General features: G+C 43.8%; 1 protein-coding gene across 2 annotated transcripts in view; it reads left to right on the forward strand.

Annotated features, from left to right (window-relative positions):
• The first annotated feature begins 23,024 nt into the window (after positions 1–23,024).
• The window catches only part of POU6F2 (POU class 6 homeobox 2), a 291,478-nt gene continuing 287,595 nt past the window's right edge, over positions 23,025–26,907 (forward strand). The window contains exon 1 of one of the 2 annotated variants that reach the window (XM_080975858.1): positions 23,025–23,154. In XM_080975858.1, the coding sequence (XP_080831984.1) occupies positions 23,050–23,154 (105 nt within the window). In that variant the 5' untranslated portion in view covers positions 23,025–23,049. Of the gene's footprint in view, positions 23,155–23,800; positions 23,912–26,907 lie in introns of those variants that run through there. The other variant, XM_080975859.1, reaches the window with a different exon arrangement.

A 26,907-nucleotide genomic window follows, 5' to 3' on the forward strand; every position in this document is an offset into this window, starting at 1 on the left:
CATATGGAAAAGCTAGATTTATCTACCGCGTGAGAAATTTGTACTTTTAAGATTGCGTTTCTGCCTGCTGCCCCCACCCCCTGCCAGTCCCAACATTAAGAGATGTGAGTGACTCCCCTCCTGTGCCCTACCTGGAAAAGCAACATCTGAAGTGGCTCGTATGCAGAAGATTTCAGCCACAGGGAGGCAAAACTTCCATTGCCTTCAGCAACGGCCTTTGCTTGCTATAACATGCTACAACTTGCCCCCCTCAAGGCTCCTCCTGAGCAGTCCATCTCTGCTCCCCTGTTGGTCATTCTGCCCCGCCAGCCTCTCCTCCAACCAGCTGGAAACTGTTCATCAAAACAGAACCTCTGATGTTTTATTATTTCTTGCGCTCCGGCCAATACGAAATGATGAACACGATTTGAAATCGCTGATGCTGTGAGAAAAAACAACCTCATCCCACAAAATATCTCTTGTACTTGATTACCAAGCTAAAAGCAAGCCTTCCTAATAAATGGCAAATCACGATCACTTCCTTTGGATTGTCTGTCACCTATCTTGATAGGAGAGAAAGAGGAAGCATGTAGGAAACTTCCGTACTGGTGAGAAAAGTGGGGTTTCTGTTCAGCTTGCTTAGAAAGGTGACATTTCAGCTCCCCTCACAATTCTTTTAGTCATGAAATTCCCAAATAAATATATTTATAATATGTAATAATATTCATATTGTTGGCTGGCATTCCCACCCCCACCGGCTCTTTGACTGCGCAGTGCAACCACAGAAACTGATAACAGGATAATTCAGTTTACTGAGAGTCAGTAAACAGGTCAATCTTACAAGCACATGAGAGAGAGATGCAAGGTTGTGGAGCCACCAGATCCTAAGCCCTGCCAGACTCATGCCAGCAGCGCAAAAGCTCAAATGCGTATGTGAGTCTCCTTTTCCCCAGGCAGTTTATTCTTTCAGAATAAAAGAATAAACTCCGTCACCATTCTAGGAATGTGTTGAGGGAATGGGAGGACTTGGGATCCAGCAGATCCAAACTCGCCTTCCCCCCCGCCCCCCGCCCCCCGCTTTTTGGCATTATCTCCTCTGGAGAAGCAAGGGAGGTGGAAAGTTCCATGTCCACAATGGGGAGGCTAGTGAAGATGGGTGGTCTCTGCAGACTTCCGTCTCTGCAGGCAAAGCAGGAAGTCTAGAAGTCTACTCCCGCTGTCCTGCTGCCCCTTGGATGCTCTCCCAGGGACCATGGAAATCTACCACCTGTTTACTTAAAGGCACAGACCAGCCACTGATTAAGCTACCAGACAGTGTAGACAACACTGAAGTAGGGAGGTCAATGGTCTGACTCTGCACAAGGCTTCCTCCTAGGTTCACAGTGCTGTGCACAGATGACAACACTATATCTACCTGAATGTGAACGCACTAATTTCAGGAGATCTTTCAGGTGCCCTTTTTGGTAGTTCTGTGACTGCGAATATGATTATGTTTGCCTGGACAGTGCAACACAAAAAGCTCATAAGAAAGAGAAATAAGGTCTATGTGTGTGGAATTGTTGCATAATCACTATTTTCATGGAATTGCTCCTGTAATTTGAAAACCTTGCAACAGCTAAACCAAGACCCATTTTTGAATAACTATCTCCCTGTGCAACTGTGCTGCTCTCTGTGCCATTCACTCATTATGGAACTGGAGACAGTATTTCTGACGATGCCTCTCAAGTCCCACTTAAATTTCATATTTGCTTTCTTTGTTGAATTGTCCTATACTTGTGCCTTAATTGTACTTAGTCCCTTCTGCTCATACTGCTCAGGCATTTTATATCCTCTATAATCTGACAGCATTCTGGCAAACAGAGGGTGACTGAAGGAAGCTTTTTCCACCTGTAAATAGTTAGGCACTTGCGCTTGACTTAGACTATGGAGCCCGGTCCAAAGGTGCCCTTCCACTCCCTCTTGGATCTAACCCTTGGTTTATTATTAAGGAGGACATCAGTTCCCCTTGCCTGCCAGACCTGGGCTCATTTTAGGGACCACATGTGCTTTGGCACAACCCTCTACATGTTCTGTTAGAAACTTACTTCTGAGCGAAGCACCATGTGAACTACTTCCCAAGGTCAAGGTCAAGTGCAGGAAGTCTCCAGCTGATAGAAGTATATAAGAAAACCAAAAGCGGCACAGGCAGGAGAATAAGAACTAGCAATGAGGGATCACTCACCTGCAGCTTTTCTCCCTGAAGCATTAATATAGATCTGCAGGAAGCTAGTGAACTTGTTTGGGATTCTGGTGTGCATGAGGCATTTGGAGCACTGCGTCCGTTTATTTGCTTTTAAAGCATGATAGCACATGTGTTTTGCAAGTAGAATTGGTTTCCTTGGCTTTTAACCAAATTTAAGCAGTTAAGGACAATAAGCAACCACTTTTCTGAAGTATCACATTCCACATGATTGCCCAGACTGACTGAAATCATAGCCATATTCAATCATTTCTTTTATATATGTGGAAAAGCCACTGAACGACCTTTTCATATCTTACAGTACATCTAAAAATATTTTCTTCGCCATATTCACAAGCCAGTCTTTCAGCTGTGAAGTATTGACTATGTTTAACTAGATTAACAGTCTTTGCCAACAATTAGTGATCTTGCTGTTAATTGGTTTCATAATTCTAGGTATCTCAAAGCAAGTTATCACATTCAAATGAAGGGTGACAACCAAGGGTTTATTCATAGTCTTGCTTTTAAATCATTTAAAATATCTTTCATGCTCTCCATTCCCACCTGCAGTGGGATGTTTCAGGGAAATTGAGATAGAAAAAGCAGCAGTCAGATTGGTCCTAGAACAATAGGATTCAGAATGCAGCAGTCTAATTGGTCCTAGAACAATAGGATTCAGAATGCAGCAGTCTGATTGGTCCTAGAACAATAGGATCCAAAAAGCAGCAGTCTGATTGGTCCTAGAACAATAGGATTCCGAATGCAGCAGTCTGACTGGTCCTAGAACAATGCAGCAGTATGATTGGTCTGCAGGAGCCACCCAATCCAGCTCCAGGTGGAAGTGAATCCGCAACCTGATTGGCCTACAGGAGAATCCCAGAATTAGCCAATCACGTGTGACCCATTGTGTAAATAATGTATATAAAGCAGACATTTTGGGGGAACTTTCATTCCTCCTCACCACTATGAGCTGAATAAAGAGCATGAAATCCACACTCGACTCTGTTATGTACTGAGTTGAATAGGATCCAAACTGTAGCAGTCTGATTGGTCCTAGAACAATAGGATCCAAAAGGCAGCAGTCTGATTGGTCCTAGAACAATAGGATTCAGAATGCAGCAGTCTGATTGGTCCTAGAACAATGCAGCAGTATGATTGGTTGGCAGGAACCACCCAATCCTGCTCCAGATAGAAGTGAATCCACAACCTGATTGGCTTACAGTAGAATTCCAGAATTAGCCAATCATGTGCAGCCCATTGTGTAAATAATGTATATAAAGCAGATACTGTGAGGGGACATTTATTCATTCCTCCTCACCACTATGAGCTGAATAAAGAGCATGAAATCACTTTGCGACTCTGAGTATATTTCACTGGCGACGAAGGTGGGATCCCGCTGAGCTGACTGCCACACACAGCACCGCAGCACCGCCAACTGCCGCACCGCTGCCTCGCACCGTGTATCCAGGCTTCAGCTCCGGGGCACAAGGAACTCAGAATGGCAGCCAACAGCAGCTTCTCGCCATTCAACCCAGCATCTGGAGACTGGGAAGCGTACGCCTCCCGTTTCACCTTCCTCCTAGAAGCCAAAGGGGTCACCGACGAAGAAGACGCCAAGAAGAGGGCGATATTCTTCAGCGTCTGCGGAGAGGAGACGTTTGAAATCGCCCGGGCTCTCCTTGCGCCTGAAGACGTCGCTACTGTTCCATACAAAACAATAATGGAACAGCTGAAGGGGCACTTTTCGCCGCAGCCCTCAGTGGTGGCTCGTCGAAATGCCTTCTACGCAAAGCGGCAAGCCCCTGGGGAAACCATAACTGGGTTTGTGACCTCTCTCCGCCAAGCCGCCCGGTTCTGCAACTTCTCAGAGCTGGAGAACATGCTTCGTGACCGCCTCGTCGGTGGCCTGAAGGATGAGAAGCTGCAACGACGCCTCTACGCTAAGAAGGACCTAACGTTCCAGGTCGCTCTGGAGGAGGCCCTGGCAACAGAAGCTGCCGAGAGGTCGACCCAAGAGGCACGGCCGAGCCTGCCATCCCAACCGAGGGTCCACCATGAAGACCTCACCGACGACTCAGGATCCGACAGGGAGGAGGTGCACCGAGTACAGCAGCGCACTCAAGCAGCGCACAGACCACAGCTGCCTCGACGAGAAGGAGGGAACTGCGCAAGCTGCGGGGAGAGTCACGAGAGGAGGACCTGCCGTTTCCGCAACGCAGAGTGCAGGCAGTGCAGAAAATCGGGACACATCGCCCGGGTGTGTCGGGCTCGGCCCACCCGACACCAGGCATCAGATGACCAATCCAAGAGCCCCAGGTCCCGGGGCCCAACGCACCAAGGCAACTCGACGGAGCTCACGGACTTCCAGGTATACCAGTTGCCCCACCCCAACGTAGAGAAAATTTATGTAGAGGTACAGATAGAGGGGGCCCCATGCCGCATGGAGCTTGACACGGGTTCAACTCTATCCATAATCTCGGCAAGGACCTTAAGGAAACTGTGTCCCACTGGGGGTCCCAAACTCAGGCCGGCCCCATTCACCCTCCGGGACTTCCAGAAACGTAAGGTCCCCACAATGGGGGTGGGGACCTTCAGGGTGCAATACCGAGGGCGGACGCGGCAACTGGACTTGCTTGTGGTCAAGGGCCCCTACATTAGCTTACTGGGATTGGCATGGTTTGGACCACTGGGGCTAGCTGTCACCGGGGTGAACCACACTAGCTTACAAGTGGACGTGGACGCCATATGCAAGGAATTTCCAGGGGTTTTCGATGGGAAATTGGGACAGTATACGGGCCCCCCCATTGCGCTACAGCTTGACCCCGCAGTACGACCGGTCAGGCTCAAGGCCCGCCGGGTCCCGTTCGCCTTGAAACCCCGTATAGACGAGGAATTGGACCGACTCGTAGAGCAAGGAGTGCTGGAGCCGGTGCCTAATGCTCCCTGGGAAACCCCAATCGTCACACCCGTCAAGCCTAATGGTTCGGTCCGCATCTGCGCAGACTACAAATGTACCATAAACAAGGCCCTCACGGCCCACGCATACCCAGTGCCAGTGGTCAGCCATGTCCTTGCCACCCTGGCTGGGTCGAAAATTTTTGGCAAGCTGGACTTGGCCCAAGCATATCAACAGCTGCCAGTAGATGAGGCCACAGCAGAGGCACAGACGATTGTGACGCACAGAGGAGCGTTCAGGGTAAAGCGGCTGCAATTCGGTGTCAGCGTGGCACCAGGCATATTCCAGAATATAATGGACTCTCTCCTTAAAGGGATTCCTGGCGTCACCCCCTTCTTCGATGATGTGTTGATTGCCGGCCCCACACCAGAGGAGTTTGAGGACCGCCTCCGCACCGTTCTGCACCGTTTCCAGACGGCGGGTCTCAAGGTGAAGCGGGAAAAATGTCTACTAGGAGTGCCTCAGGTGGACTTTCTGGGATTTATGGTGGACGCAGAAGGGGTCCACCCGACTGGGGACAAGGTACGGGCCATTTGTGATGCCCCAGCGCCCAAGAGCAAGACTGAACTTCAGGCCTTCTTGGGACTATTGAACTTTTACCATTCCTTCCTTCCCCACAAGGCGGCGGTAGCGGAGCCCCTACACAGACTCCTGGACAAGCGGGCCCCTTGGGTGTGGGGCCAGCGCCAGGAGGCCGCATTCCAGGCAGTCAAGGACTTGCTTGTCTCAAACTCGGTCTTGGCACACTTCGACGAGAGGCTGCCGGTGGTGCTAGCATGCGACGCCTCACCCTATGGCATTGGAGCTGTCCTGGGGCACCAACTCCCGGATGGAAGAGAGGTACCGGTGGCGTACTTTTCCCAGACACTCAACACAACCGAGCGGAACTACTCGCAAATCGACAAGGAGGGTCTGGCAATCGTAAAGGGAGTAAAAAAATTCCATGATTTCTTGTACGGGCGGCCCTTCACCGTGGTGACTGACCACAAGCCGTTGCTTGGCTTGTTTGCCCCCGAAAAGCAGACCCCCCAAGTGCTGTCTCCTCGCGTCCTCAGGTGGTCAATTTTCCTTGCCAGCTACCAGTATGCACTGATTCACCGACCTGGGAAGGCGATGGGCCATGCGGACGCCCTCAGCAGGCTACCACTACCGGAAACAGGCCCTGACCCAGCACCTGCACAAGAGGTTATGAGCCTGGAGCTGCTTCCCGACCGCCCCATTCAGGCACAAGAAGTTGCACACCATTCCAAGAAAGATAGGGTCATCTCCCGGGTCCTGGACTGGGTGTGGAGGGGATGGCCCAGCAGCAGCCCCGGGCCAGAATTCGCCGGCTACACAACCCGCAAACATGAACTGTCGGCCCACAAGGGGTGCCTGTTATGGGGAAGCAGAGTCGTTGTTCCCCAGCCCCTCTGCAAAAGGGTCCTCACAGCCCTACACGAGACACATCCAGGGGTAGTAAGAATGAAGGCCCTTGCCAGGAGTTATGTGTGGTGGCCGGGGATCGATGGAGAGATAGAGGCCTGGGTCAAACACTGCCAGGCCTGCCAAGAATCCCGCCCAGATCCCCCAAGGGCCCCAGTCCAGTCCTGGGAGTCCGCCCGAGCACCATGGTCACGCCTGCATGTGGATTTCGCTGGCCCCTTTCAGGGGAAAACATTCTTCATAGTGGTGGACTCCTACACCAAATGGCTGGAAGTCGCACTGGTACCGTCCACTTCCACGTCCGCAGCCATCCGGGTACTACGCAGGCTGTTTGCAACCCACGGGCTCCCTGACACTCTCGTCTCAGACAACGGGACTGCATTTACGTCAGGAGAATTCCAAACCTTCACAGCGCAGAACGCCATCCGCCACATCCGTTCGGCGCCGTTCCACCCTGCCACCAATGGCCAAGCAGAACGCATGGTGCGGACCACCAAGGACACCCTTCGCCGCATGACGCAAGGGGACTGGGAGTACCGCCTTGCCACATTCCTTCTAGCACAGCACAGCACCCCCAGCTCAACGACTGGCCGGAGCCCCGCTGAACTACTAATGGGTCGGCGCCTTGCAATCAGATTGGACCGCCTTCACCCCGATAGAGCTCAGGATGAGGTAGTGGTGGGGGAAGGCAGGAACCCCCGGACCTTCGAGGCCCAGGACCCAGTGTACGCAAAGAATTTTGGGGCAGGCCCAGCATGGGTACCCGCCACAATCACCAGGGTCACTGGCCCCGTGTCGTACGAGGTGCTAACGGATGGGGGGCAATGCTGGCGCCGCCACTGCGACCAGATACGGCGACGATTCCCGGGAGAAAACCAGGAGGAGGACAGGTCAGAGGAGTCCCAAGGGAACAGCGGGGCAGTGAGGCCCATAGAGCAGGAGGGGCCAGCAGGAGAGGCAGAATCAGTAAATACAGAGAGGACCCGTGAGGCCGAAAGGACACCGGAACCAGAACCACGACTGAGCGAGCCGGTTGCACCAGACCAAACAGCCGCATCACAGCCAGCATCCTTGGAACACGAGCCAGAACCCGGAGCCCGGACCAGGGAACACCCCAGGCCACAACGCACACGTAGGCCGCCGGCATACCTTGAGGACTATGAATGCGACCTCCCGGGCAGGACTGGAACTTAGAGGGGAGGGGTGTTATGTACTGAGTTGAATAGGATCCAAACTGTAGCAGTCTGATTGGTCCTAGAACAATAGGATCCAAAAGGCAGCAGTCTGATTGGTCCTAGAACAATAGGATTCAGAATGCAGCAGTCTGATTGGTCCTAGAACAATGCAGCAGTATGATTGGTTGGCAGGAACCACCCAATCCTGCTCCAGATAGAAGTGAATCCACAACCTGATTGGCTTACAGTAGAATTCCAGAATTAGCCAATCATGTGCAGCCCATTGTGTAAATAATGTATATAAAGCAGATACTGTGAGGGGACATTTATTCATTCCTCCTCACCACTATGAGCTGAATAAAGAGCATGAAATCACTTTGCGACTCTGAGACTCCGAGTATATTTCAGATGACAATGAGTGGTCAGAGGGAGAAGACTGGGAAGAGGAGGCGTTGGAAGCCGAAGAGGTCACAGGGCTTAGTGAGTTGGGAGGGCTTGTGGTAGAGAGAAGCTCATAGAGGGAGAAGCTGAAGCAGGAGGGGAGGGAGGCCAAGAGGCGAGAAGAGGCACATTGCTGAAGAAGCCAGGGAGTCTCCCCCTCCTCCTGTGATCAGCTCCCCTCACCCCAGGTCTCCCAGAACCAGAAGAGGCATGAAGAGGAGCAAAGACAGACACATAGGCATAGTCTCTGATTGTCTGGGGGAGGGGTGTGGAACCCTGAAGAGGAGGAGACATAGAGGGCTGTGGGAAGGTAGGGACCTTTAGTCTCGGCAACTGATCCATGGGGACAAGATCCTACCAGGGATCATCATCATTTTAAATTTGTATACCGTCTTTCTATCTTACAATACTCAAGGCGGTTTACAAGCTGAAGAAACAAAAAATGTACATCTTATAACAATCTAATGCAATACAAAAATGTGATAATAAAACAGAACTTTAAAATCGGCAAGCTACATCAAAAAAGTAACAGTCAACAATCATTAGAAGAGTATAAAATAATAATACCAACATATAAAAGTTAAACAGAAATCCACTCAACAGTTACAATAAAGAATAACTAAAATATAATCAGTAAAACAACGGCAAGCCACAGTACATAAAACAATACAATACCCATTGAGAAGCAGAGGGTAGAGCAAGGCAGGTGGAAAGAGGCCTTGCCTGACGGAGTCTCTCCCCTCACAGTTCTTCCTCTGGGACCAGCTCCCTTATGAGGATGAGTTCCTCTGCTCATTAGGCCTCCGCCAAGTCTGTGCAGATCCTGTTCTTGCTAATAAAGAGTTAACTTCAACGTGCACTGTGTGATTTACTGCTGGCTTACTCCTGTCAGCTGGCCAGGCTGATGGAAGCCGGAGCCCCACAGCTTCTGGGGGACCACCAGTTCTTAATGCAGAGATTAGGCAGACATCTTAGCAAGCAGCTCAAGGCAGTATCAGTTCCCTGGAAGCAACAGGATGGATCAGCCCCCTGCCCCAAGACTGTTTCTTTGTAGCATGCTCCAAAAACTCTGATTTTCCCCTCTTTCAGCAGCTTCATTCAAATAAAAGCTCCCCATTTCTCCCCTCTTGGTGCACACTTTCTAAGCAGATCACTTGAGCTCCTCCAGAAAACCTGTTTATTGAGCATCACCCTGATCTGCTTACACAAAGCTTACACTGATTTTAGATGATGTCTGATATTTATTGAGCATTTGTACTAAATTGTTTATGGAGTCTGACTCTTAGTCCTCAGCCCAGCAGGGAAATGTAACCTGCATTCAGTTTTGAAATGTAGCAAAGCAGGCCTTGAAATGGCACAGAATTCTAGATCCCTGTAAACTTGGCAAAGCCAAAACGCTTTGCAAAAATAGGTAAGAAAATAATAGCCACAGCTACAAAAAGCATTCAAAACCAGGATGCTTTTAGTTCTGAATAAGTGCTATTGTCCAATCAGGTGAAAAAGTAGCAATGCTTCTTTTGGAGTAGTTAGGCAAATATTTTGGAGAGATTTACATCTTGGCTTTAGACATCTTCTGTATATTTCTCCCCCTCCAGACAAATATTCCTTTTCACCAAACAGCTTATATAGAGATAAAGTTGCATGATGTTTGCAGTTGTGCATGTGTGTGTTATAGAAATGCCATTTTGGTTAGTTTACAGAAGGATGTAGAATTGCCAGTATGGGTTCTGTATTTTATTTTTATTTTTTAAAAAAGCTAAATAAATGTGAACTGACTTCTCTGACAGCTGTGTGTCCATTCAATAGTGCAAGGAAATTCATGCAGTTGCTGGTCTTTGACTTTAGATATTTCCATATAATCATATATTCCTTTCCTTTACATTATTGAATCCTGGAACAGTGGTATGTTTGAGCACATGCAAACTAGAATTTACTCATTATGAAGTGTCGTTACTGCCATCAAGTGAAGAGATGACCACTCTAATCTTTGGTTCAGCCGATCATTAAGGTGTTAGGAGGCACTGATATTTAGAAGATATTAGCTTAAATGAGCTCAGTGGTAGTTAATAGCTACATAAAGATGGGCTGGATAGAGGATGAGACCATTCTTCTGCCAGTGAAATGTAAGTAGCAGGAGAGAAACAGTCTGGAATGTGTTTATTTCTTTGTTATTTTAAGAGATTCATATACCACTTAATTGAATAAAAAACCCTAAGCGCTTTGCACAAGACAAATTGAGTTAATAATAATAATAATAATAATAATAATAATAATAATAATTTATTATTTGTACCCCGCCCATCTGGCTGGGTTTCCCCAGCCACTCTGGGCGGCTTCCATAGAAACCAAAAATACAGTAAAATATCACAGATTAAAAACTTCCCTGAACAGGGCTGCCTTAAGATGTCTTCTAAATGTCAGGTAGTTAGCAAATGAGACACAAATTTGAATCTTGCAGCTTGTTGTCTGCTTTTTGAGAAACTGATTCTGCTTCAAAGACAAGGTCTGTATTTGTAAATAAATAGGTATCACAAAAATATACCCAATGATCTCTCCTCACAAGCAGGCTGACTATGCTAACAGTTCTTCTCTCCCTCCAAAAAACTTCCCTCTGCATTAAGCCAGTGGCAGATTTATGGTCTGTGGTTCCCTTTGCACAGCACTTTGGGGGGCTGTTGCACTTAAATGATATGCAGACTGAAACATAGCTATCCTTTGAAACTTACACTCATCCAAATTTTTCAGTGCAGTCCTCCAACGAAACCATGTTTACAAAAATGCATATATTAGGGGGAAGTATACGTACAAATGAACATGAAAATAAATAATAATAATTTTATTGTTTATACCCCGCCCATCTGGTTGGGTTTCCCCAGCTACTCTGGGTGGCTTCCAGAAAAATATAAAAAATAATAAAACGTCAGACATTAAAAACTTCCCTGAAGGGCTGCCTTCAGATGTTTTCTAAAAGCTATGTAATTCTTTATCCCCTTGACATCTGATGGGAGGGCATTCCACAAGGAGGGTGCCACTGCCGAGAAGGCCCTCTGCCTGGTTCCCTGTAACTTCTCACAGTGAGAGATAACATGCACAGATGTGCTGTATTAGGAGAAATGGTTTGGAAGGATGTGGACCAAAACTGCATGTAAAAATGTGTTTGTTAGGAAAAATTCACACAAAAATACTGGTGAATTTTCATGAGGATTTGAAAATAAAACAAAACCAAAATTGCAAAATGTGGAGAACTGAATTTAAAACGGAGAAAGTTCCAACTGAGATAACCAGAACTGAGAGATCCTTGCACCCCTAGCTTTGACGGTGGGTGGCTGCAGCTGAATCCAGAGCAGGAATTTGTCTCCAACTTGGGATCCTTGAATTCAGTTGCTGGAAAGCAGAAGGCCAGCATTCAAGGTCTGTGACCCAGTTGTGACCAATCTAGAAGTTTCATATAGGCTGCCAATTGCAGGGATCAATGTTATGCACCCTATTCCTGCATTTAGACAGACCCAGGTGAAACCAAGCCAAACCCTCAAATCAAAAGGCTCCTAGTACAAAGTGTTCCAAACTGTGTGTCGTGACACATTAGTGTTTCAGCGGCACTGTGTAGGTGTGTTGCGCTCCTCCTGGGGCTAGAAAGGGGTTAGTTTAACCTCTGGTTTGCTAGTAAAACTGAATCACTGTGTCGCGAAATGATGCACGTCTAAAAAGTGTGTCACCAACCTGAAAAGTATGGAAAAACTCTGTCCTAGTACAAGGTTTGGAGTCCCTGACACACAAACAAGAGGACAGAGAGCAATCTAGAAATACAAAGGGTGACTAATGTCTATCTCACAGAGAGTCAGATATGACTACAGGTCAAATAGCAGGATAGGGCTCAAGGGCAACTTATGGGGGCCACCTGTAAGTGGCTTAATGAATAGGTCGTTTGCTGTCTTGACAGGCATGCCGGCCAGGTGTAAATTCAAAACATCTGTGCATGCAGATGTGGGTGGATGTGAACCATGCACAGATGCATGCGTGTGCGCACAGTATTTTTACTTCCCTTTCCTTATGTGGGTTTGTGGAAGACCTGCTCCTGTTCAGCCTAAAAAGATAAACTCACAAATTTCAGATCCCGATGTGCCATGAGCATAAATGATAAACAATATTTCTAAGACAACAACTAGCTTGTAATATATCGTACATTTCAGCCTTGCTTGCTTTAAAAAAATACGTGGTTGCTTTTTAAAGTAGCTGAATACTTGAGTGACACATCCAACACTTTTCATTGATAATTTTTTTCTGAAGAGCAGGCCTTACTTCATAGAAAGCAGAGTTTACTGGCTGTCATGCTGGAAAGCCAATCATTAACAACCTGTCAGTCAGGTAACTGGAAGTAGCAGTGATGTCAACACTGATTACGTATACTGGCTCAAGAACAACATCTGCGTTTTTCTCCTCCATCTCTCTCCCTTCCTTGTTATCCAACCATTAGCATCTGTGAATGAAGTTTCATGTGTCAGTTTTAAATTCAGCTGCCTGCTCATTTGTTTCTCACTACCTGGAAAAATGGGATGCATCTGAAATAATTTAAAAATGGATCAAAGATTTCACAAGGTATGTTTTTCATATGTTTGTGTGTTTTGTTTTGTTTTGTTTGCTATATCGTTGTATTTTATTCTTGCAAATCGACCGTTGTGGGAAGTGATTCACAAATTCAATAAACTATGCTACCTGTTTAAATAAAACTGCTAAACAGAGCACAGTTTGGCACGTTTGCTTCATGGAGAGCCATTCCAAAACCATATGACTGCAAGTATTCTGTAGTGGGGGAACCTTAACACATCAGCCCTATGCATGTCAACCCAGAAATAATTCCTCTGAGTTGAATGGAACTTTCTAGCGAGTAAATTATAAGGGAAGTAATAGTACCACACTATACTGCATCTAGTTTTGGGTGCCATTATTTAAGAAAGTTATTGATAAGCTGGAACATGGGCAGAGGGCAGACCAAGAAGATCACGGGTCTGGAAACCAAGCCTTATGAGAAATGGTTGAAGGAGATGGCTTAGCCTGGCAAAGAGGAGGCTGAGAGGAGATAAGATAGCCAACTTCAGATATCTTAAGAGTTGTCACATGGGAGATAGAGCAAGCTTGTTTTCTCCTGCTCTTGAGGGTAGGACTCAAACAAATGGATCCAAGTCAGAAGAAAGGAGATTCTAACTAAACATTGGGGGGAACTTTCTGACAGTAAGAGCTGTTTGACGTGGAATGGACTCTCTTGGGAAGCTTGTGGACTCTCCTTCATTTGAGGATTTAAAGCAGAATTTGAATGGCCACTTGTCACGGATGCTTTAGTTGAGATTCCTGCATAGAAGGGGGTTAGACTGGATGACCCTCAGGATCCCTTCCAACTCTATGAAATGTGCATTCTCAGATGCAAAAATGTTGCCTAAGAACATCAAACTGCCTGAATGGATGAGACCAAGGGCCCAGCGAGTCCAGCATTCTGTCTCCCTCACTTGCTAGACAGATGCGGTGGAAAGTTCATCAGCAGGGCATTGCCACATGTTGTGGACAAACAACCTCTCCCTGCCTTTTTAAAATGTGTTGTGCAGACATGATTATTTCTAAAAGAAATTTTAGTATTTCTCCAGTTCCTAAAAACTAAGCGCAGCACAAGGAGGAAATACAGTACAAGGTCTTGCATGCTGGCTTAAAATCTAACGAAAACACAAAAATTAAGAATAAGAAAAGATGGGAATGGAATGGATCCTATTCACCGTTCCACAAGGGAAAATTCTGTTCCCTAAAATACCAAAGTATATTCAAGCAAGAACTGCGGCTGTTTTGTTCACAAGCAGACGAGGAAAAACATCTCAGAGGAAGATGTTAGCCTCAAATTAATTTCTGTCAGATTTGATTGAGGAATTCTCACACATATCTGCCCTTTGGATGTTTGTGATCTGACTCTCTCTGAATGAGATTGGATAATCAAATAGAAAGTCCTGTGATACACAGTATCAATTTCACAGAAGAGAGGAAAGAGTAGCAAAACTATATAACAACAGTAAAATGAGGATAAGTGGGTTTTGCCATTGATAAAGTTGCATATTTTGATCTTTGCATGCCTTTTTCAATGTAAACTGCCTTTTTTTTTTTTGCCTGAAAAAGTGCAATAGAAAAGATACAAACATAACCTGTAGGCTGTTCAAATGTTTCAAAAGCACACAGTCCTTTCCCAAATCACAATACATGCTGTTAATCTACTATTGTTAATCTACTAATTAACCCTTCAAGGTGTGCGGGGAGCAGCAACATTTTGCTGGTGCCTCATCTTTGTGTGTGTGTGTTTTCTCAAACCTAGACAGAAAAAGGCTCTGACCAACTCAAAGTGGACCAAAGCAAGCAAGCAAATGCAGTGGTACCTTGGGTTACAGATGCTTCAGGTTACATACACTTCAGGTTACAGACACTTCAGGTTATAGACTCTGCTAACCCAGGAATAGTACCTTGGGTTAAGAACTTTGCTTCAGGATGAGAACAGAAATCGTGCTCCGGCAGCAGGAGGCCCCATTAGCTAAAGTGGTGCTTCAGGTTAAGAACAGTTTCAGGTTAAGTACAGACCTCCAGGACGAATTAAGTACTTACCCCGAGGTACCACTGTATCAGTTCATACTCCTGCACATCTCTCTCATTTCTCCCTTCCAGACAGCCACGGCTGCTAAGGCAGTATGGAAGCCGTGATTGCAAAAACATCTCAGCAGAACCAGCGTATGGTATAATTGACTGACCAAGAGCTGCTGGGATGCTGCCATGTATTATCCTGCTTATTGGGAAGAAATATTAAGAATATAAGAAGATCCTGCTGAATCAGGCCAGTGACTCATCTGGCTCAGCATCCTGTTCTCAAAGTGGCCAACTAGATGCCTATGAGAAGCCGGTGAATAGAGTTCTGGTGTTCAGAGGCGATACTGTACTGCATTTGACGGTAGACGTAGCAGCCATTGGAAGCCTTTCCCTCCATGAATCTGTCTACTCCTCTTTTAAAGCCAAGCTGGTGGCCATCAAACCAGGTCTTATGGTCCAGGCAAATGACACAAGAAAGCAGTCATGGAGCGGCCACATATTTCCTGCAATATTGTGCACATTTCAGTTATGTTTTTCTCATCTCTCTCTATTGTCTAGGCTTCAAAAGAAACCCTTGTGTTAGAGAAAAGAGTTAAGGTGCTTACGAATTCACGGATGCCCTAAAACATGGAAATCACCTGGGCTTCACTTCGGTGCCATGTAAAAATTAAACATGCTATGTAGTCTCACTTGCTGCTTTCGCTTGCAATTTAGGTCCCATCTGCACTATATATTTAAAACAGTATCATCCCCCCACTTCATGAGAAGTGTATTTTGTTAAGGTTGCTAAGAGACCGCAATTCCCTTAGAAGAGCTACAATTCTTTGAGTTCCCTGGGAAGATGGAATGGTTGTTAAAACACTCTGGAAACTGTACCTCTGCGAGGGTAACAATTCTCAGCACCCTTTACAAACTACATTTCCCAAGATTCTTTGGGCTTTTTAAAGTGTTAGGATGCTGTTTTAAATCTATAGTGCAGGTGGAGGCTATGCCTCAAAGTGTCCACACTTCATGGTGGCTTTTCACCCCTCTATAGGTTGGATTAGGGCTGGATTTAGGTTTGATGAGGCCCTCAGCTACTAAAGGTAATGGGGCCCTTTATATGTCCAGTTGACCTTTGTCAACAACAAATTGCTGCTGTTTTTTGTGTTGAATATATGCTATATGGTAATTTATGGACCTAATAGGTATCTAAAGCCATTTGCACATGCAGAATGTAGGCACCCTATATATAGAAATGATCAAACCAGTGATATTTTAGAGAGCAGGCTACCAGGCGGGGCCCATTACTTACATCATAGGAGCCTACACAACACAAAACACTTGCTGTATGTAGGTTTTATTTTATTTGTTTTTTATCTTATATTTTGGAAATGTACATCCAGGTTTTTTCCTTTAAATTTTTTTGGGGCCCCCAAGAGAGTGGGGCCCTAAGCTATAGCTTGTTTAGCTTATACGTAAATCCGACACAGATGCTTTGGTAGTGCTCTATCAGTATGTAATTGTTCACTTCCTCCCCACGACACAAACATTGTTTCTCTCCCTCCTCACAGAAAAACATGCAGACACACAAACACAGCAACAATGTTTTGGTGGTTGTGTGTCAAAGGCAGCACTTTTTGGAAAGGCCCCTGACTGAGTGAGCAGGCAGAAAAAGCAGCCAGGCCAGGTCATGAACTTCGGCAGGCATTGCCCATGCGCAAATTGAATGGGCAACAATCGAGTGCCAGGCAGAGGGGTAAGAAAGTGGCATTAGAGAAACAGAATCATAAAGGTCGAAGAGAACCCGAGGGTCATCTAGTCCAACCCCCTGCAATGCAGAAATCTTCGCACGTGCTCCCCCACCCAGTTTGAAACCAGACTGCTCCCTGCTTAGCTTTACAAATGTGCCAGCATGGCAGATGAAGTTGATGGACTATATGGAATTGGCGGAAACGACTGGCAGAAATCCGAGACCAGGGAGAAGAGCTGGTGGAAGAAGACTGGAAAAAGTTTAAGACTATTTATAGAAATATTGTAAAAACAATGAATGTTAGAAAAATGTTGGAATGAAGTTATATGGCTTTAGTAGAAATGCTACAAGGAATCAAGTATAAATAGATTAATAGTGTATTAAAGGGAAAATAAGGTTAGAATATGTTAAGATAATTATAGGATAGAAAACAGAGGAAGATGGAAAGGAATTGCTGAAATAATTAATAGAAATGGAAAACAAAAAGGGAGGCGTGAGGAGGTCGTGGAAATAAGGGAATGAAAGATAAGACATTGAAATTGTTCTGTGTTCGAAATGGTTTGTGTCTTGCTTTGTTAGTTTCATGTTTTTCTTTTTTTTCCTTTTTCTTTTTCTTTCTTCTTTTGTCTTTCTGTTTTGTTGTGTTTAAATGGTTGAAAATTGATAAATATTATTTTAATACAAATGTGCCAGCAGTTTTATTGCTGCACCAATCCCCCTAATATAACCTGCCTCCTCAGAAATTGCAGAGGATACTGTTCTGCTGACAATAATGAATCAACTTCTGGTCTGGTGAAATTTCTGTACATAGAATTGGGCGGCATTCCTAAGGATAAGGTTAGAGGTTTTTTTGTATGCTACAGCGGCCGCCAGAATACTGATGGCCAAAAATTGGAAGAGTGAGGAGATTCCCTCAACGTTAGAGTGGCAAACTAAATTTTGCGAATATATTGAACTAGCTAAGATGACAGCGTCAATCAGAATGCAATCAAAACAAAAATTAAGAAAGGAATGGAAATGTGTTGTACAAAATCATTCTGTTAGAAATCTCTGGATAAGTACAGTTTGAACCCATGAAGTTAAGAAGCTATGTTTTTAATAGATGAATGATCAATTTAATGAACAAAAATGAACACAATATTAGAGTTTTTTTAAGTAACAAGTTGCATATCAGGCAGGTGGGTGAAGGAAGTCACATGGGTATTTGGGTAAAAGGGGAGGTGGTCATAGGGTTAGATGTGTGGAATTTGTAGAAATAATATATTATATGTTATGTACAATGTTGAATGTGTATGACAATTAACACGTAACGTTAATTAAGTTAAAATAAAAGAAGAAAGAAAGAAAGAAAGAATTGTGTGAGGGGTGTGTGTGGGGGGGGGGTGTTATGTACTGAAGTTCTCACCCTGGGCCAGCAGGGGGATACTGTAGATAGTTCAGGTCCATGCAAATAAGGGATCGAAAGTGACGTTCAGTGATTGGATAGTTACAGAAAGTTGTTACAGTTACGTTGTACTGGAGCTCTATATAGCTGGCTGGCTGAACCCTTCAGTTCAGTTCTGTTCTGGCCTGTGAATAAACAAGAGCTGTTTGAAGAATCGCTGTGTCATCTGATATGTTCACCCACAACTTAATGGGGGGGGTATCTTGTCATTTGACCCAGGTCAGCCTGGTGCACTTGGGCACAATTCTGCATTGAGGGTGAAACCTGTCCCCTCTCGTGACTGTTTTAAATGTTTGACACCAGCTTTTAATGCTCTCTTATTTTAAGTGTGATGCGATTTTACTGTAGTTTTCAACTTCCTTGGGGACCCTTGTTAGGTATCAAAAAGGGGTTCATAAATAGTGCAGCCTCCAACATTATTGCTTCTCCCTATCTTGCATCCCTCCATTATCAATAAAGACAATATTATGGGTGGCATTGCATAGTGGTTGCTGGCAAAAAGAGGCATTCCAATTGAAATGGCATGGTATGAGGCTGCGGTTGTCTACTGCAATGCTATTTCTGTTTTTCTTTTTCTTTCTGTCACTCTGTTTCAGCTGATGTACCATTTTCACCACTAGGGCCATGGCAAGAGAGCCCTCAAGACCAATCAAGGCGAATGGGCAGAAATGGAAAGCCACAAGCAATTTGTAGCATTTCACTGCCACATTAATACTGCTAATTGTAATTGACAGAGTAATTAAAACCTAAAGATATCCCAACAAAGCCACTTGCATAAGTGCAGTTGAGCTATGAAGGTGGCAGATCACATATTCTGTGTAATAGGATTAAATTAGTTCTCTGCATTTTTGTCTCACGGAGGTAGCTGTCCTGATTATCTGCATCCTATTAACTTTGCTTTCAACAGCATCCAGATAAATAAAATATGGGAAAATCCTCTTAATTTAACAACTTTTAGAAAGGATGGGCTGAGTCCCAATGCAGCTTTCTGGTACTTCTGGTATCACACTGAATGATACCATTTGGGTGGGCCAATAGTTCTTGTCACCCGGAGTTAATAAGGGAGCATTGCTCCTCATCTACAACCAGCCCTGCCAACTGACCAGATTTCAGTTCAGTACGGAAAGTTCAAGGCTGTGTATTGCTGTTGTTTATGAAGTTATGATTCTACTGAGGTCACTAGTATTCACACTTCAACAATATGGAGATGATACCCGGTTCTAATTCTCCAGACCATCTGAATCAGATGAGGCTGCGAAAATTGTCTAGAGCAGTGGTTCCCAATTAGCTAAGAACTGTGGATCCCCTGTTTTTCAAAAGCCAAGGCATGGAGCCTCTACTTTTAAAAAAATGATATCTCCAAGAAAATCCAAGAATGAATTCAGAGTAAGTCTAATGGGGATTTATATTGCAAACTGAGTTATTGGTTCCTTATTTACCAGGTATAAATCTTTGGTCTCTGGCATAAAATTGTTCCAGCTAGTTCTAAAAATTATTTAAAAAGAAGATGAATATCAGAAGCAAATGTGTAGGATTTGGCACACACAGTTTAATTTTGCAGCAAAATATCGTTATCTTTTAAAAATGCAAAGCTCTTGCCAGATGCATTTAACCTACTAACATCACTGAGGAAAGGGCTGACATTCTGAGAATAGTATGGCTTGTTCTGACATCATTGTATTTCCATCTCTTCAGAAAGAGGAAAAATAGTCCCCCTAGTGTACTGTTGCTGTAAGAAGCAAGAGCACATCTGTTTTGATTCACCAAGGAGTACACCGGCTGGTTCTGTAAGAAGTTATAAGTAAGCACTTCAGTGGGAGCTCAGAGACGCGCAAGGAAGCTCGACAACAGCTCCATCTGTTTGTCTAAAGGCCGACTGGTTCCTTTTCATTATATTGATATCAATATATTAAGACACACGGAAGAAGAAGAAAAACATAAATTGCATCCAAAAATGTTTACATTTATTTTTAAAAAAGAATTTCCCTCTCATTTTAATAATCTATTCATTTATTCAACAATCTATTGAAGTGAATAGGAAACTAAGGACATTTTCACAACAAAGGCTTGATAGCTGAAATTTATTATGATTTCTATCCTACAGTTATCTTGCAGAGCAAGTTTAACCCACACATAAAGAACCTGTGAGCATCAAAATTAAAGAAAACTTCAAATAATGAAATGATTCAACCAAAACATGTCTAATATTGTATTAACCATGGCAATTAATCTTTGTCACACATCTGACATAGTGGGGCTAATTTATGTCACTATAGATTTTTCTGGAAAAAATAATGGGACATAATGGTATGAGAGCAAGCCCCAGTAAGACCTTCCACAGCTTCTGAAAAAACGGATTCAGATCAAACTTGAGGATTGTTCATATCTCTGCATCACATGACTCAGTCACTTCTGTTGCTTCAGTCATGAAGGCAATCTTGCAGATGGCCGTCAATAAATATTTCCACGTAGGAATGAAAGGCTTCATATAGCACATGTAACGCTATTTTCCACGTGACATAAATGATCCAGGTGACCAGTCACTTTTCAAACATTACAGCCACAACAGGAAGTTGCTGCACAGAAGCATCCCTAAGTGACCACATTTTGCTACCACAACACCATGAAGCAGACTTTGATTCAGAGGTCTCTCAGTAGAAAGTGAATTGTGATCAACCATTGATCACCAGCAAACAATAGAATAAATCCACAGTACAGTGGTACCTCAGGTTACATACGCTTCAGGTTACAGACTCCGCTAACCCAGAAATAGTGCTTCAGGTTAAGAACTTTGCTTCAGGATGAGAACACAAATTGCATGGCGGTGGAGTGGCAGCAACGGGAGGCCCCATTAGCTACAGTGGTACCTCAGGTTAAGAACAGTTTCAGGTTAAGAACAGACCTCCAGAATGAATTAAGTTCTTACCCCCAAGGCACCACTGTACTTCCATGTCATTCAACAAGTGTCTATTACAATTGGCAGGGCAAGAAATGTGTTAAGCAAATTAGCACGAAAGCTACTGTGTGCCGTGTGCATCTCTTACATTAATTGTGATCAGCAGCAGTTTGCCATGTGGCATGGGATAGTTGTCACTTAAGAAACACAGGTCCCAAGCCCTGCTGAGTGCTAGTCCCTTTGGCTGCATCCAGTGAGTGGCCTTGGAGAAGCTTTTGTTCCAGTGGAAGGAATATGCTAACAGAGGAGGAGGAGAGGTCATTCATCTGGTCCCGGTCCTCCTTTGCAGGTCCTTCCAATCTGTTTTGGTGGCTTGTCCAAACCTCCAGAACAGCAACAAACTAAGCTTACGAGGAGAGCTTGAATGAATGGGGTTGCTTCATTCATATTTAGCCTGGAAAAGAGGAGATTGAGAGAAGATATTAAAGCCATCTTCAAGTATCCAAGGACTGTCACATGGAAGATAGAGGAAGCTTGTTTTCTCCTTCTCTGGAGGGTAGGAATTGAACCTATGGCTTCAAGTTACAAGAAAGGAGATTCTGACTAAATGTTCAGAAAAGCTTTCTGACAGTGAGAGCTGTTCAGCAGTGGACAGACTCCCACGAGAGGTGGCGGACTGTCCTTCCTTGGAGGTATCTAAGCAGAGGTTGGGTGGCCATCTGTCATGGATGCTTTAGTTGAGCTGGGATTGCAGCGGGTTGGGCTAGATGATCCCGGATCCCTTCCAACGCTAGGATTCTATAATTCCAGAACAAAATGCCCTGTTCCTCTTCCACTACTAGTGGATGTCTCTGCTTGAGCTACAGCCCTAGAAGAACCAATTGGAGTCCATTGTATAGTTTCCTTGATATTGGCTAATCTCCTGTTATTTAATTCTAATATACCTTACGTTTTCTGTTGTTTTCGTAACAACAACTCATTCCCTGACATGTCCAGATCATGAAGTATTTCCCTCCAGTGCTTTTTGCTGATTTTCCACCATTGATCATGTTCATATGGCGAGGGGAAACAACTTATGTCAATTAGCAATTGTGATCTGCTGTCTGAAGCATTAACTGATGTACTGTTCATTAGCTGAACAGACGTATTACCAGTTTATTGTATTCATCCTCATGTGCTTAAAATACCACTGGGTTGCATTAATGTCACCCGTCAGCAATCACAGGCAATAATTTATCAGCAATCAATACCCTGAAATGTTGCTCATTGTGACACTTAGGTTTTGGAGACAGATGTGTGGTGCATTTGGACAAGAAAAATAGTATTGCGTATTTGTGGAAGTCTTAGCTTGAAAAGGGGACAGAATATGAAACAAACTGCTTCCATTAAGGAGGGGGAAATGGTAATGTTTGCCATCATAAGTAACAACAGTTTATGTCAGTTCAGTGGAGCAGCGAATGAACCAAAACTCCACGAGCCTTCAAAATGGAAAGCATGCTGCAAGTAGGATTTACATAGTTTGAATATTTTATACTTGGAGTGCTCATCGCAGTTTAGACAGAAAATGCTTGCCACTGGTAGGTGTAATGCAATGCACATGTGAAACTTTCAGTTAACACTTAAAGTTTTAAACCTTTCTGTCCGCTACAAATTCCCAACTTCCCTAAATTTATTTCTCATGCTTTCATAATTACAGGTGTGTGCATACTCATAAGAGCGCAATGTGAGTGTTTTGATTACCAAAGAAACTTAACAGAAGAGAACCAGGAATCAAACTAGGACAGTGCAGAAAAAAGGAGAGCAACAGGAAGCAAAGGGTTACCTCTCTCTGACCAGGCATATGTAAAGCATAGCCCTTTTGTAGGAAAGTTTTGGTTTTCTAAATAAAGCTACAAACTTGTTAGGATTATTCTGTGTTGAGGCTGCATTTTCAGCAAGTGTTTTGCCTCGGATGAATAGCTGTTTGTTTCGCTTTATTTATTTGATATCGAGTATTTGTCAATGTCATTTCATATCTGCAGAAAATTCATACGTTATATGGAAGTATATGAATGTAGGAGAGAGTGCTGAAGGTCACATGACTGTTTCATCCTATTTGGTGGAGCAGCTTGACTTTTTTTCTCTCCCCCCCGTTGCATTTGGTGATGGTTGGGAGTGCAGAAGTTGATTGACAGATGCATGCCAGAAACCCCCATTCTCTTTTTCAAAGACTACATATGATGGATTGCGATCTTGCAGCTCAGCAGGACACAGGGACCATGCAAGCTGTAATTGGTCAGGTATGGAGTCAGCCATTTCTCAACTCCCCTTTTATTCCCCCACCCCACAAGACTCTAACCATATGATTCACATAATTCATATTTACAGTACCATCTTTCTGTCTGTAGCTTCAGCGACCAGCAAGTGCGGAGCAGAAAGTAAGGGGGGGATGAGGCAGTGAGGGAAGGCAACAAAAGGCCACATTAATCTGGCCAGGGGTAGAACAGGTTAAAAAATGACACTCTGCTTTTGAGGAATCCAATTTGGAATTTTTAGCCCCAGCTTAATCTATCTGTCTTTGTGTTTGGGGCTCCAATATGTGCAAGCAGGAACAAGTGAAGTGTAAAAAAGTGCTTGTAATGTTTACATAGGGAGTTGCGGTTTCTGTTTTCTCTGTTCTTTGTGGATCGACTGTCTTCTTTGACTGTGTAGCATGTGGGTGTTTCTTTTCCTTTCCTTCTAACCCAGATAATGTGCAATATCCAGCCTGGTGAATGTAGGAGCCCTTGCTTCTGCTGCTGCTGCTGCAGAGGGGCAGCTTGCAAATTAAACACACTGCCACAATCTGAAAGGTCCAGGTGGTCTGCTCGTGTTTCCTAATGCAATCCAGCACAACAGCTCTAATAAACAGCTCTCTTTAGTTCTCCCTTCGCTGTATCCAGGGAGGTGAAACTGGTCTGGGGCTGCTGTGATGAAATGCCAGAAGGACATCTCTCAGAGGCCTCACAAGCTGCTTTTTAGAGCTTTTCCGTTTTGCCGTCTTTGTCTTCCAAATGGGTCAGTGTGAGTCCTTCTTTTGACATTTCATTTGGTTTTGTGATTTTCTGAGAAGTCTGCATAGTCTGTGTGTATCATTATTTTGTGTGCATGGTGTTGCGAGCTTGATGTTGACTTACCAGAGGATAAAAAAAGAGAATCATTGTCTTTTCATGTGGCTCCAAATTATAACCTAAAGTGATAAGAGAGACCTGATACAGAGGGGAGAGTACAGTTTAATATAGGAGTAGCGGAAGGGAAAGGGGCTAGGGGTGTTCTTTACATTTGCCAACAAAATTTTAAGTACTCAACACCTGCTCATTAGCTACTGACCTGTGTGTCAGTGAAAGAGAAAAGACATTTATGAATCCTTAAAAGTTTGTGTTTAATATGTTTCGAAGGCAATGCGATTAATCTGCTAAAAGTGATGCTTCTGTATTTGTGCTTCCTAAATAGAGATATGAAGCTGAAAGCAAATAGGCATCTTTCAGTGTGTCTTTTTAACTTAAGTTACAGTGAAATGTAGAAGTCTCACAGAGCACATGGTTTATTAATATCAGCATCTTCAGTAATGCATTTGAGATGGAAAAGGTCAGATATGCAGTATCATGTTTACCTCAGCTTTGCATTGCTGTAAATATATGTGTGTGAAAATACACACACATATTTATCGAAACCATTCCCAAACCTAGGTTCAGATGAATAGGTTTGGTGAGCACATTTTGAGTTTTAAAAAGGGTGCACATATTAAAGTAGTATAAAAATATGTGGAAATATTTACAATTTTAATGTCATCTGCTAAAATGCTCTCAGCAAGGAATATGCACATTCAGTAAGTATTAAAACAGCTGCATCATTGTTGGTTACATATGCAACTTTTACTAAAAAGTGTGAGGGGAAATTTGTCAAACACTGGTGGTGTTTGTAAGGTCATCTTTAATATAACTTTCTCCTTAGCACAATAGCTGTTTTACATGTGTGTGCTTTAAACACTTATAAATAGCTGAGAAAACATTAGATACTCCAATATTTTTGCTTTAATGAATAAAAAGTTGACTGAATTACTTTGAAAAAATATGTGTATTTCAGCTATTAAAACAAACACTTTAAAGAAAACAATGACATTTTAAAGCAGGTGTGAAGCCTGGGTGAAATGTAAAACGGCGACTCATCTTATTACTTTGCATGCAACCTAATATGTAGCAAGTGATATACCAGTTCAAACTATTTTTCCATTTATACCTGTGCACAATGCACATGTATATGTTGTGAACATAGAACGCATGCTGTGCAAAAATGTGCAAAAAAGTATCCTTGTAGCACTTTAGTCTTTCCTTCAAAAAAGAATAAGTGAATGGAATCAGACTAAATCGTATTCAAAGTCAAATCGCTGAAATCAGTACACTTAAGTTAGTCGTCATGACTAACTAAAGTCCAATGATTTTAATGAACCTATGCTGAATTTGACTGAGCCGATGGTACCACCCCATATGGTGATGAAAGATAAACAGTAAATAAAGCTAACATTTTATTACTCGGATTATTTCCCCACAGGTCTTATGTAGTGTTTAAAGACATAACAGGCAGCCTCCCTATTTTGTCAGATTAATGAAAATGCTTATTTCATAGGAAAATATAATTACCTGGGCAGTGTCAGCAGTAAATGACAGTTGAGTAATATGGCTCACCTTCTAAGATATGTCCCACAATTAAATAGGCATGTGTTTAACTACTAAAAATCAGCAGGAAAACTGGCACATTTCATATCTATTTTTACAACCTGCTTCTTTCACATACTGAAAATCTGTGCAGAAAAAAAAGTTCATTCAGAAAATTTGCACATGCTACTGTGATTATGAAACTTTTCTTTAAAAAATAGTGTTATCTTTAAAGCTGTGCATTACTGATCAATATTTCCGGGAGCACAATAATTAGGTTACTATTTAATGAACAGCCATTTGAACAACTACCATGTTGCAAGGTGTGAACAGACACAAGTAGGACTGTCAAAACGCCATAAAAATAAAATTGCCTGTAGAAGCGTAACATAAACCCTAAATAGTTGTATTGTTTGAAACAGAAACTCGAACAAGTGGCAGGCCTAATGTTAAAAGGATAATCAACTCTGACTGCTCCCTCAGTTAATTACAGGCATTTCCTGATCTTTTCATCCGGATACTTAGCTGCCTCTAAGCATCGCTTTCCAAATTGGGTCCCACTGGTAAGTGCCAATAGGTGATCGTGACAGCTACAATGTGAACGACAGCTTCTAGCAACAGGGCAAACTGGAGGGGAGGTGCAAAATTGCAAGTGCAACTTCCCTCTGGATTATTTCCTCCCCCCCCCCCAAGCAAGCAATTAAGCAGCCAAGTACTCTGAAGAACAACCTCCTTGCCCGGCATGTCAAAATTTAGAAGCTCATTGCGATTTTGATTCATATCCAGAGTGTTTGGAATCAAACTCTGATCCTTGACAGATGCAGCAACCTTGCTAACATCCTCTGCCTCAAAGTACCCACTATCTCCTTATTGTTTCTTTTAAAAAAAAAACCTTTTCAGAAAGGATGAGATTTTCCTCCTGTACCCACTGTTGCCCAGTGCGTCATCTAATTACTTTAACCATTATGCTGTCTTTTTGTTTTGCTCCGTCCCAGTCTTGGCTCTAACTTCTTTCCCCTCCCCCTCCATCTTCCCCCAAGACCTGAGTTTGTGAGTGACAGGTTAGTTCATCAGTATTACAGCCCTCCTGTTTTTGTCTCATCTCATGCAGACAGGTCACTGTGTCCAATCACCCTTCTGGCTCTGCGCTCCCTCGGGAAACTAAAGCCAGCCTACCATCTTGATCCTCAGGCCTCAGGCCCCAAGTCGAGCTGTACATTTCTACGTTTGCCGGGTTTCGCAAACACAATAGAACAGAAGAGATTAAATGAGCTGGTGAAAGAAAAGGGTGACATTAATTAGGTAGAGTGATCCCTATCAAGCAAGCAACAGCTTGTAAATATTCTCATTTTGTGTAGT

The sequence above is a fragment of the Podarcis pityusensis genome (genome assembly GCF_964106645.2).
Source record: "Podarcis pityusensis genome assembly, chromosome: 12".
Lineage (NCBI taxonomy): Eukaryota > Metazoa > Chordata > Lepidosauria > Squamata > Lacertidae > Podarcis > Podarcis pityusensis.